This window comes from Chelonia mydas, chromosome 1, assembly GCF_015237465.2.
Source record: "Chelonia mydas isolate rCheMyd1 chromosome 1, rCheMyd1.pri.v2, whole genome shotgun sequence".
Lineage (NCBI taxonomy): Eukaryota > Metazoa > Chordata > Testudines > Cheloniidae > Chelonia > Chelonia mydas.
The window spans coordinates 66,029,302-66,045,594 of NC_057849.1; the positions used below are offsets into that span (position 1 = coordinate 66,029,302).

General features: G+C 35.6%; 1 protein-coding gene across 14 annotated transcripts in view; it reads left to right on the forward strand.

The window, feature by feature from the left end:
* The window catches only part of PCDH17 (protocadherin 17), a 101,119-nt gene that overhangs the window by 6,380 nt on the left and 78,446 nt on the right, over window positions 1-16,293 (forward strand). For 8 of the 14 annotated variants that reach the window (XR_006286903.1, XM_043533649.1, XM_043533654.1 and 5 more), the window contains one exon: window positions 11,638-11,718. The exons of the other annotated variants lie outside the window; for them this stretch is intronic. Coding sequence is in view for 7 of the 8 variants with exons in the window: in XM_043533649.1 (XP_043389584.1) it covers window positions 11,638-11,718 (81 nt within the window). In the remaining variant the exon portion in view is untranslated. The remainder of the gene's footprint in view (window positions 1-11,637; window positions 11,719-16,293) is intronic. 14 annotated transcript variants of the gene reach the window in all.

Consider the following 16,293-nt stretch of genomic DNA (forward strand, 5'->3'; position numbering starts at 1 on the left):
AATTTTTAGATTGAATGCAGGCTCTGGGTAATGACTATTAAATATATCTGAAGTGTCATATCTGTTTTGCCCTGTGGTTCTCCTAATATGCTGTTCTGAGTCATAGGGGAATGAGCTGAGTGTATCAAAAGTGACACAGACTCTTTTTGTGTTGCCAGCTAATGAGAAAAAGTTGCACTGTAGACACTTAATATATCAAAAAGAAGTTCGTAATGCATTTGAGGCTTCATATGATGCAGTTTTGTGAACACCAAATTTACTAGTTTCCAGTGGCATCTAATATTCTCAAGAGAGGTGGCCAATAATTGATCTACTATAGCTGTATATTTTAATAACTGCAGAAAAAATGCCCTGTGTACAAGGTCACTGCGAACTATTCCTCAACCCACTATTGAGTTGTGTCACAGAAACAATTTCATTTTATACTTATCATGAATTTGTGTTGCTATCAATTAGGTGGTTGAGTAATATTCAAAATCAGAAATTAATTTTAACAAAAAGTGACACTTCAGGAGCAATATTAGGTTAGGGCAATACTGAAAATAATTTGAATATAATTCATGCTTTAAAAGACAAATAACTTTCAATGACTCTTGTTTAAGTCATGTAATTTTTTTTTACTCTAAAATGAAGTTGTCAAAATACAAAAATTCTTTTTTTTCCAAGTGACAAGTGTAATACTTACTAAAACATAGAAAATTATATTCTCTTGCAACCGTGTAATGTTTATATAAAGCAATTAATACATGTATTGATGCTACCCAATAGTAAAGATTCAACTGTAGTGTAAAATCTCAGTCGTAAATATTATTCCTTTTTTAAAGTGTTCACTGTATCATATCAGTCATGATTTTTTTTTAGATTTATATAAAACTGAAAGAGGAATTTCCTCTCGTAAAAAAAGGTGTGTTGTGGTTTCTGTGAAAGTTTTGCTGTGATGACTGTGGAAAATCTTAACCGTAATTCCTGATAGCATGAACCTGTATACCTAATATTTAACTTTCTGTTTTCCTGAGTATCTGCACACAGTATTTTGGAGCAAGGTGATGCAGCTAGTGAGTTAAGAAACACTCATCTTTTGTTTATGGAAAGCTGGATCAAATTTAGTTTAGGTCACAAGTGGACCTGAATTTAATAGTCACAATATAATCATAAAACAAATACGCAGTTTGACATAGTTGTTGGGCCCTGTTCAGGATAGGCCCAAGTTTATAGTATCAGGAGTTTGTATTAAGAGAACTATGTGGAAAAAATTGCATGTCTTCACCAAAGGCTACAGGTTTTACATGCTACAGAAATGAAATTTTATATTTTCTTGCCTTCTTTCTCTCCCCATCCCCAAATTAAGTATTACATATAAACTTTGCATTTAAAATCAGGAAGCACATGCTACTTTGGGTCTGATTCTGCACTTCAGTGAAGCTCTCATTGGAGTCAGTGGGAGTTTTCCATGAGCAAAGAGTGGAGGATCAGGCTCTCTCCCTAGTAGAATATCTACTTCTAGGAAAATAACCTGTGCTGTGAGGAAGCAAAAGAGGTAGCCGGTAAAAGAAAGAACTAGTTTCCAAACATCAGGGTTTCTCAGACGTTCTTGTTAAACCCTGGATTTGTGCTGGAAATGGCCCACCTTGATTATCATACACATTGTAAGGAGAGTGATCACTTTAGATAAGCTATTACCAGCAGGAGAGTGGGGTGGAGGGAGAGAAAACCTTTTGAAGTGATAAACACCCATTTTTTCATGGTCTGTGTGTATAAAACATCCTCACTGCATTTTCCACTTTATGCATCCGATGAAGTGAGCTGTAGCTCACGAAAGCTTATGCTCAAATAAATTGGTTAGTCTCTAAGGTGCCACAAGTACTCCTTTTCTTTTATCAGGTTTATTGTCCACCTTCATTAACTAGTGAAAAATGCACAATTTGCTCATTGCTTCAAGTAGGTGAAAGCTAAGCTATTTTATAAGTATTTTCTCTAGTGAATATTCAGTTTAGTTTTTTTAATACATATGTATGGTGGAACCACATTAATCTCCTACTTTCTAATTTACATAACAAAACAGCTCTCTTTCTCTTCCTGTTTCTCAGCAAGGATTTAATGGAGTTCTCTCCTGAGGTTCTAATAAGATTTTGTATATTTACAAAATATACTACATTATATTACATCACATACACTACCAAAAATGTATAAATAATTAAGTAGAGACTACAGTTGTCTAATCAATAAGGGCCAGATTTTCCCTTTCTTACCTTTGTACTCTGGAGTTATTCCCAGACTAAAGTCCATAGGTCAGATTGTGATATCCTTATCCATGTGCATAGCATCGTATCTCACCTATAATCCCATCAGAGTTAATGGATACCTGGAAAAAGGTACTACTTAGAATCTGGCCCAGTGAGAATACTTGCCATGTAAAGTACTGCTCAGTATGGATGAGGTAGCATAATTTTCTCCCAATTTAAGTACATTTTGCAATCCATTATCTTTTATGTTTTAACTGTCTTTTTACTCACTAATTTGTGAGTAAATTTCAGTATTTGCAATGGGTTTATAAGTAACTAATGTGAATTAGTGGGGTTTTGTACCATAATTGTGAAAATCTTCAGATTTCCTTTATTATGTATATGAAAAATTTTGGATGGATATTCAGCAGCAGTGAGAACTCAGCACCCATTGATTTCTAAGAGAATTGCAGGTGTTCAGCAACTCTGAAAATAAGGCCGTGTTTATTCAATAGATTAATCAGTTGACAGGATGACATATAAAGACTATTACTTTACTAGTCATACATAGTTAGGACACCTACTGTGCACAAACACATCTTATTGTTACTTAACAATTCAACCAGCACAGTGTATACATCCTCTAATAAAGAATAGTAGTTTTAAAGAATAATTTAGCATAAATATGTTTAGACATAAATGTACTGGTGTGTGCTTATATACACAGACAAAATGTATTTACAAACCAAAATTTTAAATGGTTCACAGAGAGGAAAAAAAGTGTAAATTTCATGGCCAGATTAAATCAAACTTCCATCCAAGCCCTTAATCTTGTAACAAATGGGACTTTGCTCTGTATTCTACAAGTACATGCGTTCATATTCAGCCCTATCAAAAACTTCTGTAGTTAAGTGTGTAAGCAATTCATGCTAACAGGAAACAGGCAAATAGTTCTGCTGGCAAACAAGCCACAATTTCTTTTTCTTCAAGTTTCCAGTAGATGAAAGAGTGGATGGATAAAGGGAAACCAGCAGAAATAGATTCTTTAAAGTGACATGACAGTAGTGTAGAAAACTATCTACATATGCAAGGAGTGTTGATGATCATAGAGAATATTTATTATTATACTTGTGATGCAGTGTGGAGAGATTTGTACATATATCAAGTGAGACAGAATGTGGAAACTGTGGTCACAGATTTTATTGAATAGAAAAAAAAAAGAAGAAGAAGAAAAGAAAGATACCATTTTACAAGGAACTATCAAGCTGGGAGTCACCACAGTAGCTGCAGTAGGCAGTCCTGTAACATTTTAAGATAAAGTGCAGATCATTCTTAATACTTCCAGGCACCTGATGTTTACGATGTGTCAACAGATTACTGTTAAATCCCAATGCAACCTCATCACCAGGTGTCTAGTAGTATCTGAGAAGATATAGACTTCAAGGGGAAAAAAACTCTGTAAGCTGTATTCATGCTGTTATGTCTTCAAATATACTATTGTTCTATTGTTTGCTTTAAGAAACTTCAGTGTGCAGTGTTGCAGAATGAAACATGCTGACACTGTAATATCAGGAGAACTGAAATAATTAAAAAACAAATTGCATTCATTCCCAGAATTCAGAACTCCAATCTCAAAAGACTCACATTATGTTTGGTTTTTATATCCTTTGCAAAGGGGGAATATTCTTCGTCTGATGCAGAAGCTAATTTTTCTAATAGAGCTAGTGGAAGTTTAGGACATGTATTGAGAGGAGAAATGTAGGAGAAGTCAGTGGAAGTTCTGTACAATTGCAGGCTTGCAGTTTGGACATTATATTTCCTAGGCATTTGGATTTACCAACTGTATTTTCTAAGCTCAAATAAAAAACTACCAGACTAACATCTGATCTCATGTCAGAGCTATCTGTCTGAGAGGTATTACAATAGTTTTTATAATGTGTATGTTTAAATTAGATATAATGCAAATTAGCCCTATTAAATGTTTGAGATTTGTAAATATATATTGCACTGAGTATAATTACAGTATACACATTTCTAAAGCTCCTAGGCCTATTTTTCATTGTGTATTAAAGTCAATGCAAGTATTGCCAGCGTAAGAACTGCAGGATTGGACATTTTCTTTATATTTGCACAACAATAAATATTTCCTTTCTGCCCAACAGATACTCTGAATATAACACCGTTACATAAAATACATGTACTTTATGGCTTGATCTTGCAACCATATCCCACATTAGTGTCCACTGGGATTACTAATGTGGGTTATGGCTGCAGGATCAGGCTCCCCCTCTTTTGTACCATGTCTGTCATAGGCCCTGTGGGCCTGATTCTGATCTTCCTTCCTCCTACATTTTACACCAGTGTTACTCCATTGATTTCACTGTAGTTAAGCCTGATCCATGCAGGTGTAAGTGAGATCAATCTAAGGCCCTATACTCCAAAATGATTTGTGGGGTTAAACATTACAGAGTTAAACAATACAAAATAGCAAAGGGAGAGACAAATTACGAGTCAGGAGGAGAAAATGCAGATATTGGGAGTAGGGAACAACAACGCCTCCAAAATAAAAATCCTCGTTAACTAGTTGGTTAAGAAGATCAAGGGCTCTGTATGACTTATTTTCTGTTAACAGAGACATATACAAGCTGAAAAAAGTTAGTGCAGTTAAAATAAGTGACTAAGGGCCAGATCCTGCAGTCCTTATTTGGGTAAAACTCCCATTGACTTTTATGTGCTGCACAGTTGTTGAAGCTTTGCTCATGTTGGTGACCACTTAACATGAGTAGTCTCATTGATTTCAGTGGAAGTACTCAGGTGAGTAAGTGATGACCAGCATGAATAAAGTTTGTACAACTGATCCCTTGAAGAGTTAACTTTTGGTTTAGCAATAACTTTAGCCCAGATTCTGCCACCCTTAGATTAAGTACTGTTTTACTCTACAAATAATCCTATTGAATCCAGTCAAACTTCACACAAAGGAATCTAGTTCCCATTTTAGTCAACAGTATAACTCCCATTGACTTCAGTGATGCAAGATCAAGCCTCCTACTAAGGTTTCTGTGGAATGTGAGTAAGGGTGGCAGACTCTGGTCCTTTATATTTAGAACTCAGTCATAAAAATCGTCTGTCATAGCAGATGTGGAAAGTTGCTCATATATACATAATATGTGTATATATAGATAGATAGTTATAATGGGACCAGCCTGTGCACGATGGTGCAGAATCCTTTTCTAATGAAGAATTGGGGAGATTTCAATCTAACTTTTTAAAAATAATTTAAATGTCCAAATTTATGGTTTGGAGTTGAAAATAATATAGTAATAATTCATTAATTAATAATTATAGTGATATAAAGGTCAGAGATATCTAAGACTCCCTTTGAACTATTCATAAAGAACACTTTTTGCTTTTATATTATGAAAACAAATATTTGTATTTGTTTTAAACCATATATACAATATTCTGTTATTTTTAAAATGTGGCAAATATAGCTCTATGGAAAATTTTCACTATGTAAATTTAAAGTATTTGCAGCTCTCACCTACAAATAATCAAGTATAGACCAAATCTTGCTGTTGCTACTCAGGCAAAACATTAATGAAAATGAATGGAGTTTTACCTGATTAAGGATTGCAAAAGTGGACCCTAAATCAGTTCTTGAGGTTTTTTTTTTAAATATGAAGAAGCTCCAGTTTCTCTTTACAGCCACTTTCTCCCCCTGAGTGAATTTTAGACACTTTGTAATTTTTCACCTTTATATTTTAAAAAAGCCACACTTACCATCTCTTTCCCTTAATTCTATTGCAAAAGTAAAAATGTTGCACCAAACCCTTCAGGCAGTATTACACAAATCAATGTCAGTCTATTTCACTTGTCAGAAGCCTTGAAAATAAACAAAAGAACACCCATAGCAGTGTTGCTTTTTGGAGGTAACAAACTCTTCAAGTTTGAGGAGTATCTGTCTATATTAGATGAAAGGAAAAAATATTGTGCAACAGTTAAGAATTTCCATGAAAGGATCTTTAAACAATGATTTGTTGACCAGAGCAGAAACACAGATCCTTTTTTATCTCTACTAGTACAGAAGCAGTATTTTGATGTCAGGAGGTCGGAAGAGAATACTTTGGACATATTTTTTTTCTCCAGAAAGTAGCTTGAGGACTTTATATTTTCAGTCATATCAGTGCTTACATTGTACAAACAGAGGTGGTAAAATTCGTGATGAGAGGGTACCAAAAGATAGGGAATGAGTGAAATCTGCCTCTCATGAGAATGCAGATTCTTACGTGGACAGGAAAATGCTCCAGGGAGAGCCTAGCAACATCTTTTTGGGGGAAAATATCATTTTTGAGAGTAAGGAACATTTTGTTTTTTTAGTTAGGAAGAGGGAGAAACTAGTAGGTCTGGCTTTCTCTTAGTTCTGAAGTGATGGGACTCAGTATTGCACGCATTCTGACAGCATTAAGCATTTTGTATAAAATTTCCACTGTTAAGTACTTACTGAAGAGTAAGCAAATTTATACATATACACCTGTTAATTAGGATATTAGGCAGTGCTTTATATAACCTTCCCAAACACAAATATATTTTATATATAAATCCCAGAGGCTGCAGCATACAGTTCATGCTTTATTAAGGTCACAACAGAAGCATCTATTTCTATTAGTGAATTGCTTCAACCAGTTAGTGTTGCTACCTGTGCAGAAGGACAGTATAAAGATCAGTTCATCTGTCACTTACTTTCAGTTAGAGGATGTCTCTTTTTTCAGCTCTAAAGTTAATCAGTCCTATGCTGATGTACTGTCAATTTATTGCAGTAAAGGAGATGTCCTCTGATTACTTAAAATAAGTTATCTTTAATAAAAAAGGCTTTAATGACATCAGTGTGCTCTGTGACTGTGTGCTACAGTCTTCAATGCATGGGACAGCAGACTTTTAAGTGTAAAAAGAGAGAATTATTAGAAAATATAAATGCAGAATTTCAGCTGTGTGGATGGCACATCTTATCGATTAATTGTAAATTCTTTCAGTGATAGACGTGTGAAATTAGTTTCAGACAGCGTTTCAGACAATGTATTGATATATGTATGACACACTTACATTTGCTTGTTCTAGTCCCAGTGACACTATGATTACTGGTATTTGCAATCCTTGCCCTGGAACACTTCCAGACAGTTTTATTGTATTGAAATGACTCTTACAGTTCATTGAGCATCTAGCATAACACTGCTGAATATGATTGGCGCGTTTGCATATATTTATTCAAAAAAAATCAGGCAGTTAAACTGCATAATTATGGGAAAACGAATCATAACAATAAAAGACCATTTAAGTTAACAAGCTTTGTGATCAAAGGATAAATACAGGTTGGATAAATGAGACTCTAGATGTAACTAATCTACATAAATAGGCTCTGGTCTGATTAAAGGAAAGGAATACATTAAAATAATTTAAAGGTATTAAAAAGCATTTTGCTTCAGTAGCTTTATAACATCTAGTTTTATCTTATTTTTGTTATGTTTCGATTCAATAAAAATAGCTGTATCAGTGATAAACTACTTTTATGTGTTTTTTTTTATTTGTTGATTACCAATGTTTACAAAGCAAAGAAAATATAAAATAGCACAAGTAAACAAAAGTAACAAATCATAAGTTTCCATTTTATTTTGAACACATTGTGTGTCAAAAACCTGAAGCATTTTTAAAAACTTGCAGTGTTTTTGATTGATTTTTAATTAAAGAAAAACATTAAAGGGAACATTTAAAGGACTATTTCTTGTTTACTGTCTTTATCAGTGAAGAGCAGCCTTTGTAGTGTTTGAAAGCTGGTGCATTAAAAATCAATTTCAAGTCTTCAAAGCTATAAACTCTTCCTTGCGTTGTAGATATATACTGTTTTTAAAATCATTCAGAGCACACTTGACAATTGAATTAAAAACAAAAGGTAAATAATAGCTTCATCAACATTTTGAAGGATTTTAATGTATTTTTAATAATAGCTAAGGATCTTTATATTTAACTGACGTGAATTACAGTTTGTAGTTTTTAAATGAATAATTTGTTCCTAAAAGCAATAATACTTAGTCTTTTATTTATACATTTTGTTTTCAACTTTCATTCTTGGTGTTTTTTGTTTTTTAATGAACATCGTGACTCAAACACAGAGTATGTCAGTCAATATCTTTACTTACTATATTTCTGCCTGGATCATTACTGATTGCTAAGCAACCACTTATGGATAGAATTGTTGTGGCTACAATTCAATAAAAACTGAGCAAGAGTACACAAAATTGCATTAGGAACTGTCATAACTGCCAGAAGTTTAATTGTATAAAACTGCAAAGGTCATTTAATTTAGAAGAGAGTTGCCATAAAACTCTAAAACACAAAGATTGTTAACTTAAATGGTCTTTTATAGCTTTTTTACTGCACCCCAAATTAAACACTTGGATCCTACTTGCACAAAGCTTATGCTCAAATAAATTTGTTAGTCTCTAAAGTGCCACAAGTCCTCCTTTTCTTTTTGCGGATACAGACTAACACGGCTGCTACTCTGAAAGTCATGAGAGTTTTTTCATTAATTTAGTGGATCAGGATCATGCCCTTAATCTGTTTATGATTAACTCCAAGACCTGTGAAAACTAACCTCCTTAGATATGACAACTTCTTAAATAGAACAACTGCACTGGTATTACAGGTCAAAAGGCCTGATTCTGAAAATACTTATTCAGCAAAGTGTTTTAACTCATGAGAATAGATCAGTGGTGGGCAACCTGCGGCCCATTGGCCGCACACGGCTCATCAGGGTAATCTGCTGCTGGGCTGTCAGACAGTTTGTTTACATTTGCACGGCCACCCGTAGCTCCCAGTGGCCGTGGTTCGCCGTTCCCGGCCACTGGGAGCTGCAGGCGGCCATGCAAATGTAAACAAACTGGTGGCCCAGCAGCGGATTACCATGACAGGCCGCATGCGGCCTGCGGGCCGCAGGTTGCCCACCAGTGGAATAGATCCATCGAATTAAATGGGATCACTCGTGTGTGAAGTTGCTCGTGTGTAAATTTTATGTAGAATTGGGCCCAGAATTTGTGATTCTTTATAATCAGCATCCCTCCCTGTGGCATCTTCCAAAATTGAATCCAAGCTGCAAAAGCTGTTCATTTCACTTTCCCTCAAACTGCACTCTGTAGTGCTCTATTGAGATAATCCTGATGACTGAATATTTGATAGTTTCTGCTGTTTTGCATACACTTGTGTAATTTGATATGCAGATTTGAAGATCATAAAAACAATCCTGCTTTGATGATCATGAGCAAGATTATCCAGCCACAGCTGTAAAGTACCCAGTGTGTTCTTTACTGATCTCTTCATCATTTCACTGGATCAGATTACAATAAGAGTATAGTGGAATTTGGAGTGCTTGGGAAATAGTGGATTTAAAAGCTTTAAAAATGGCAATCACGAAAACCTTAGAAACTGGTTCAGTATCTAGGCCACACTTCAAACAAAATAAGTGTGCGTGTGTGTGTGTGTGTGTGTATGTGTGGTAGAGAAGAGGATGGAATGTGTTTCAAAAAGAGATATCTACAGCTTGAATGGAAAAGAATGTTAGTTAATGCACCTTTAATGGCTTTTTTGTATGTATTACATGACCTGTAAAGAACTGTTAAGCAGTCCTGGAGAAGATGTTGTCAGTCTTTACCCTCTTGCAACAAAGGAGAAAGCAACAGGTTTAGAGGCAGATTCTGTTGTCATGTTTTCCTGGGGCAAAAGTGTAATGAAGGAAGGGCCTCCCTTTCTACTGCATAGTTGCAGTTAAACATCCTGCTTAAAACTGTGTATTCAACTATCAACCTTCAGTATTGAGAATAATGATGAGGAGGAGGTATAAATCATGTGGAATGTGAAGTAATCAGCACTCAATCAGTTCTATTAACAGCATTAGGTATTAAAAAACACACGGTAATTTGCATACCCATAGCTTCAAGGTAAGGAACAAATCAGTCAACTATGTAGGCAGTGGGTAGAAAAGGGGGAAAACAAAATGTTTTATGTTTCTTTTGAAGTATAGTCCTCTCTTTATGTAAGTCCATAAATGTATTCTATCTGTTTAAGTCACCTGTAACTTCTTTGCAGGCCTGGCAGAATAGAATATTGGATAGTGCTAAAACTAACAGGATGCATTTTCTTTATTATTTATTCATTGACCACCCATTATATATGAAGTCTCTTCAACAGTATACATCTCATTAACACAATAATGTGACTGTCATGAAATAAAGATTTCTTCAGAAGTAAAGTAAGCAATTTTAAATGCCTGTGTGTTTCCTGCTTCCAGAATCTTGGATAGAACTTTTAAGTTCAGCTCATTTAAAAATTATACACTAGCATCTTCCCCGCATCCCCTGCACTTTGATTTTTGGCAGAACAATCCTAATAATTAGTGGCTAGCTTTCCAAATCTTGACCTGATCCGTAAGGCTACTGTTTATCCTTGAATGAAATTAAAACAAGAAGTTAAAACTGCTACGGTTAAACAAATGCAAGCTGCAGGAATTTTGGCTGGTGTTGGCAAAGATCTATTATGGATTGCTTGCAGTTGTGTTTGTCTTGCTGATTCCAATAAATGAAGAAATGGGTACCCATGCTGAGTAGCAAGAGCAGGAGAGAATACATTTAAAGGAGACTTTTTGTTCTGATTTAAATTTTGAGCAATAGGTTTTCGACAGTATTTTATAATCAAGACAATTACATAGTAATTTGGGTTAGAATACATGCCCAGTTCCCTATCTTAAAACCCAATTTGTTACCACCTGTGGCTATTTCTATTAAAAAAAGAAACATAATTACTATGCGTCTCAGCAGTCTAAGAGTAAATTTTTGCAATTACAATACCTCCCTTGGGCAGATATGTGAAAATGGCAGATTAATTCTTGCCAGGGTCTGTCAGTTCCTTGTGAATTTTTAGGGTTGCTAGTAGTTTGGTATAGTCTACTTATTACACTGGTACTGTTCGTAATGTTGTGGTTAAGGTTAAGTCAGCACTTCCATTATAAATCTCTAGAAATAGGGCTCTATAGCACTGCCATAAAAAATTCTCTCCAAATTGAAACTTGACATATAAGGTTTCAGGCAAGGAGTGAGAACCCAATTCTGCTTGCATGGGAAACTGACAGGAGTTTTGCCAGTAAAGTTTACTTCAGTAGAAACAGGACTGGGATATATGCTATTATTTTATCCCTGACCAGATTTTAACAAACAAACAAGTTTAGTTTTAGTACAATAGCTGGATCATTCTTAGAGTCATATAGTAACATTGATGTAATAGTGTGTGAACTGAAGGGCCACATATTGCCTTTAGGATTGCAGAAAATATTGATGGTTTCAAATAGGATCTTTTGTTTTGTCCACAACGGCAGACGAACTTCCATGTTTCTTTAGAGTGGAATGTCTGTGGGCCACCAGGACCAGATCCTGAAACATCCACCGGAGTTACTCATGTGAGTAGTCTTATTCAAGTTCTAATGAACTTTACTTACCTGAGTAAAGTTACTTGTGTGCATAGGTATTTTCAAGATTGGGTGGTTAGGCTCATAGCCTGTAAACAGCTTTGCACAGATGAACTCTTGCCTCCAAATCGAGCCCTTGTTGAAGTCAGTGTGGCTGCACATGGGCTCATAAGTCCACCTGCAGGGAGCAGCATTAGCCTGTGTTATGGATTAGTGCCTTATTAGTGTTCAAAGAGAGCAATTTAAGGAACCTTAATGTGTCCATTTTCTTTACATTCACGTGTTGTGTGTGTTTGATTTTATTTTTCATTGTTGCTGTTGTGATTTGGGATTTTTTTGACAGAAGAATTGTTTATTTCATTACTCTCAACTGATTTAATGGGCATTTTTTTGACTTGGGCATTGTCACAAACACAGCAGGTTGGAATGGCTTCCTTAGAGCCTTTACAGCCCATTAATTGAAAATCCATGGGGAAAAAATAGGTTTATACATCACATCACAATATCAATTGATTTATTTATTCTTGATTAAAGCATCCATATGATGGCTCTGAGTGCCTTGCCATTTAAATAAGATTATAAAATCAAACCACCAGTTCAGTCAGCTCACCCTCCTACCAAGCAGCTGCTTATAATCAGATATTAACAATCACATATATTGGCCTGTACATCAGTCTCCCATCCCCAGGTGAAAAAAATGGGCCCAGCAGCTCTGCCCTGAAAGTTGACAAAAATCCATGCTATTTTGGAATGGGGCAGGAGGGCATTCCAGAATCCCAGGCTCCTTACAGAGAATACCTTTTCAGCTGTCCTCTCTCTACTTTACCAAGCAGCTCTAGCTTCAAAGCCTCCACAACTGTGGCAATGTATTACAGGGAGAGAGGCAGTGCTTATGTGAAGATACATGACTGTAATGGTTCAAACATTTATTTAAGGACATAACCTCTTGTTAAATTTGTGCAGGCCTAAATTATTTATCTTATGTCATAGATAATAAAGTAACATCACAAAATTTTACAACTGCAGATGTACGTCACGCAGGCATGTGATGTCATCAGATTCGATAATTTGGTGTTCCTTCATTGTAGGTTCAGTTTTCAGTTCTGCAGCTGTTTCCATATACAGAGGATGTGACTCTAACTAGTGCTAGTTCGTGGTAATTATATCTATGTGAGAATAGACCATCATATCCATGAACCAACGTACATGAATAACAACTTTAAAATGTTGAAATAGATAGTTACATGAACCTAAATAAATAGTAACCCAGACAGAAGTAAATAATGTAGAATTCATGGCCTTCAGTGAAGAATTAAATAAAATTAAAGGTTTAATTTCTGACTGGCTCTGAGAAAATCTTCAAGAGAGGAAAATATTCTGAAAGCTCTTTAGCAACTCCTAAAGTACCAGAAGCAGGTGAAGGGCACCAATTTAAAGAAAAAGGCAACTGAAAGAACTGTGGGAAAATGCAGATGTGCCTCTGTATATTTCATAAGTATCGCACCAACAGGCAGGTCCAATGCCCTGCTCATTTGTGTCCTCTGCCCCTAGCAGCATGGCTCTAAAATTATACTATATCATAGACTTCCCCTGGACACAAAGCATGGAGTCAGAGTACTAACACCTGTGCAGATTTACATTTGCAAATCTGCTGGGTTTGGAGCAGAACATGTCATATACAGGGTCTGCTCTCTTGGTCATTGACCGTTCCCTATCATCACCCGCAAAAACCCACTGAACCCTAACCATGTGTCTGTGTAGAAGGGCATCTGCAAGTGCGTATGGGGAGGTGGAACATACTGTACAGGAGTACCTTCACCCATCATTTCACTTGTTAAGAGCCCATTGTAATCTTTTTCCTGCGCCTTTGCAACTTTCTGCAGCATTCAGTTTATATGTATGTGGGAATATAATCCCGATGTAAGTACTCAGTTCTGCTTCAGCTGAAGTAAAGGGCTGATCCAAAGCACACTGAAGACAGTGGAAAAAAACATCAGTTTATTTTAGTGGGCTTTGGATAAGGCTTGATGTGAATTTTGCCATTATCTTTAGATGGAAAGGGAGCAGCCCCAGACTATATAAACAGCAAATTAAGGTGTTGAAACAAACTGAATAAAGCTAAGACGTTCAAAACAGAATGTCTCTGTTTCCCCCCCCCCATCAGTATACTGTGGGTTCAGGATAGTATACCAATAAAAGGACACATTTTGATCTACCCTCCCTACCATATACTGTTGCTTTTATAGATTTTTTTCCCCTAGAAAACGTGTTTCAGTGCTTGTAAAAAAAGGAAAACAATAACAGTAAGAACAGGACAATTCCTGAAGTATTTGCTTGCTTAAGTGGAAGTTTGAGTAAGAACGTTGGGATTTCACTCAAAATTAAAAATAAAATGCCCCCAGCTCAGCGTCCACGAGCATTGTAAAACCAGTGTGCATGATAGAAAGAAAAATGTCAAAAGATAAAGAGATTGTTTTCATAGTTCCAAGGGAGGGTTGCAAACAGGGGGAGAGGAAGGAGAATATTTTTTTTAATTATGCAAAAATACTTGGACTGTCTACTTAACTTTTAATATCCTTGCTTTTGTCAGCTTGTATGTAATTTTAATTGGTTTAACTTTCAGTGTTAACATTTAATAAGTAAATCAGGATGGCTTTGGTATCAAATTTGATATCAAAGATGTATTATCTCTTCTTGCTTGTGATTCACTAGTCCTGGAGCAAGCTGATACAGTGATAAGGTGGTGCAGATATCATCTAGTCATTTAATTGTAGCTGAGTCAGTTAGTTGTAGTAAACATAACATCTTGTTCGGAATGCTAAGGTAGATTCAACATAGTGAGAGCCATAGATAAAAGATGCGTTAAAGCATTTCAGATTCAATCATTAGGTTTCATTGCACCCATCTGCTACCAGAAAATGTAATTGGAAACTTGATTCATTGACCTTTAACTGTCATTTTGGACTATAATTTTTAAATCCATATTTTCAAGTCAGAGTTAATTTGATAAGAGCAATGCCCAGTACATTTTAATGCAATTATTTTTGTGCAGTTTTAACAAAAAAAATTATAATCAGGTTTTAATGGTCTGTTGTATATTCTGCTAATCCAGTCAAAGTAGTTATTTAATATGAATGTGGTTAAAAGCAACTAATGTTCAACTTCATTAAGGCTTCTGTTAAATAGGAGGCTTGCTGAACTTTTCACTGTTATTTTATGCACGAACTACTACCTCTTATTAATTATTTCCAGGGGTCCATGTTACACTAAAATTATACTTACAAGTTCCAATCACACCAAGATTATACAGCATGACACAGAGGCTAAATAAGCACTGAAATTACATAGCGCTTCAGGTATTCATTCCTAAAGCATGCTTAGTTTCATAGCCTTCCTTGTATTTTTCCTAGCACAGATGTTGTGTCACGCAGGGGGGATAGCACACACACATCCCGTAGCACTTCTCCTACATGTGTGGCACACAGGTAGAATATCTTGTAAAATTACAGGGTTACTTAGAACAAGCAGGAAACGTGTTGTGATAAGTGAGCGTGATTTAATATCCTCTCAGTGATGGTATGCTGTTCTGTTGTCTGAAGTTCATGGGATGGGAAAAAAATGATTAGACAGGTGTTTCTTCAGCTGGTGGGATCAAATTCCTGAAATATTTTACATAGTGTAGAGACAGATGTACACAACATAACCTTATAATCCCATTTCACAGCTTTTCCAAATACTGGGGAGCTCGATAAATAGAAAGCCGATTATATTGGCAGCATAACTCCATTAATAGGATTCAGATCTACGTTAGTGACAAGTCAGTGCTGTTAATATGATCCAGTATATTAAATTGACAGGAAAACTAGAACAATAGGATGCATCTGCAGCCTAATTGACAGGGAAGCTCTTTCAAAAGGTTCTTAATGTGGTTTTTATTGACAGTGTGGCTCTACTAAGTACATACCGTTGGTCAAAAGTGAAAATATATTGAATACAACTATACTAGTAGGCTAGAGTGAAGTAGTTATTGTTCTGGTTTCCCATACTGCCATCTTAACTTTGATATAAGTCATATCAAGTCGCCTCATAAGAACTTCACAAATACCTCTTAAAGCATCAGTCTCAGCTGCAATGCTCACAGGCATTTGACATGTTGTGAATTATTTTAAATGTGCTCATCTTTTTTTTTAAATGAATAGAGGCAATACAGAGTAATGTAATAATGTGTCATGAATTTCATTATGTTTATTTATTGATTCTGCTCTGCAATAGCAGAGGCAGAGCTATTGTATTTTCAGCCAGAGCTCTTTATACAGTGTGGTATTTGGCACATCTTTCTATATGCATTTCTTGTGCCTTCTCCAAAAAATAGTTTGTTTTAAGAAGTCATATTACAATTAAATAAATATTTTCTTACTGCTTTTCCTTCACTTTGTTTATGTTCTCATCAGATGTTCACATCTTATCTGAATGAGGCTGAAAGACCTCCTAGTGAAAAAAAAATCTTCATTATGCACAAAGGGAAGCAAGAGTTGGACCCTCAAAGTCTTCCCTCTGATTGCCATT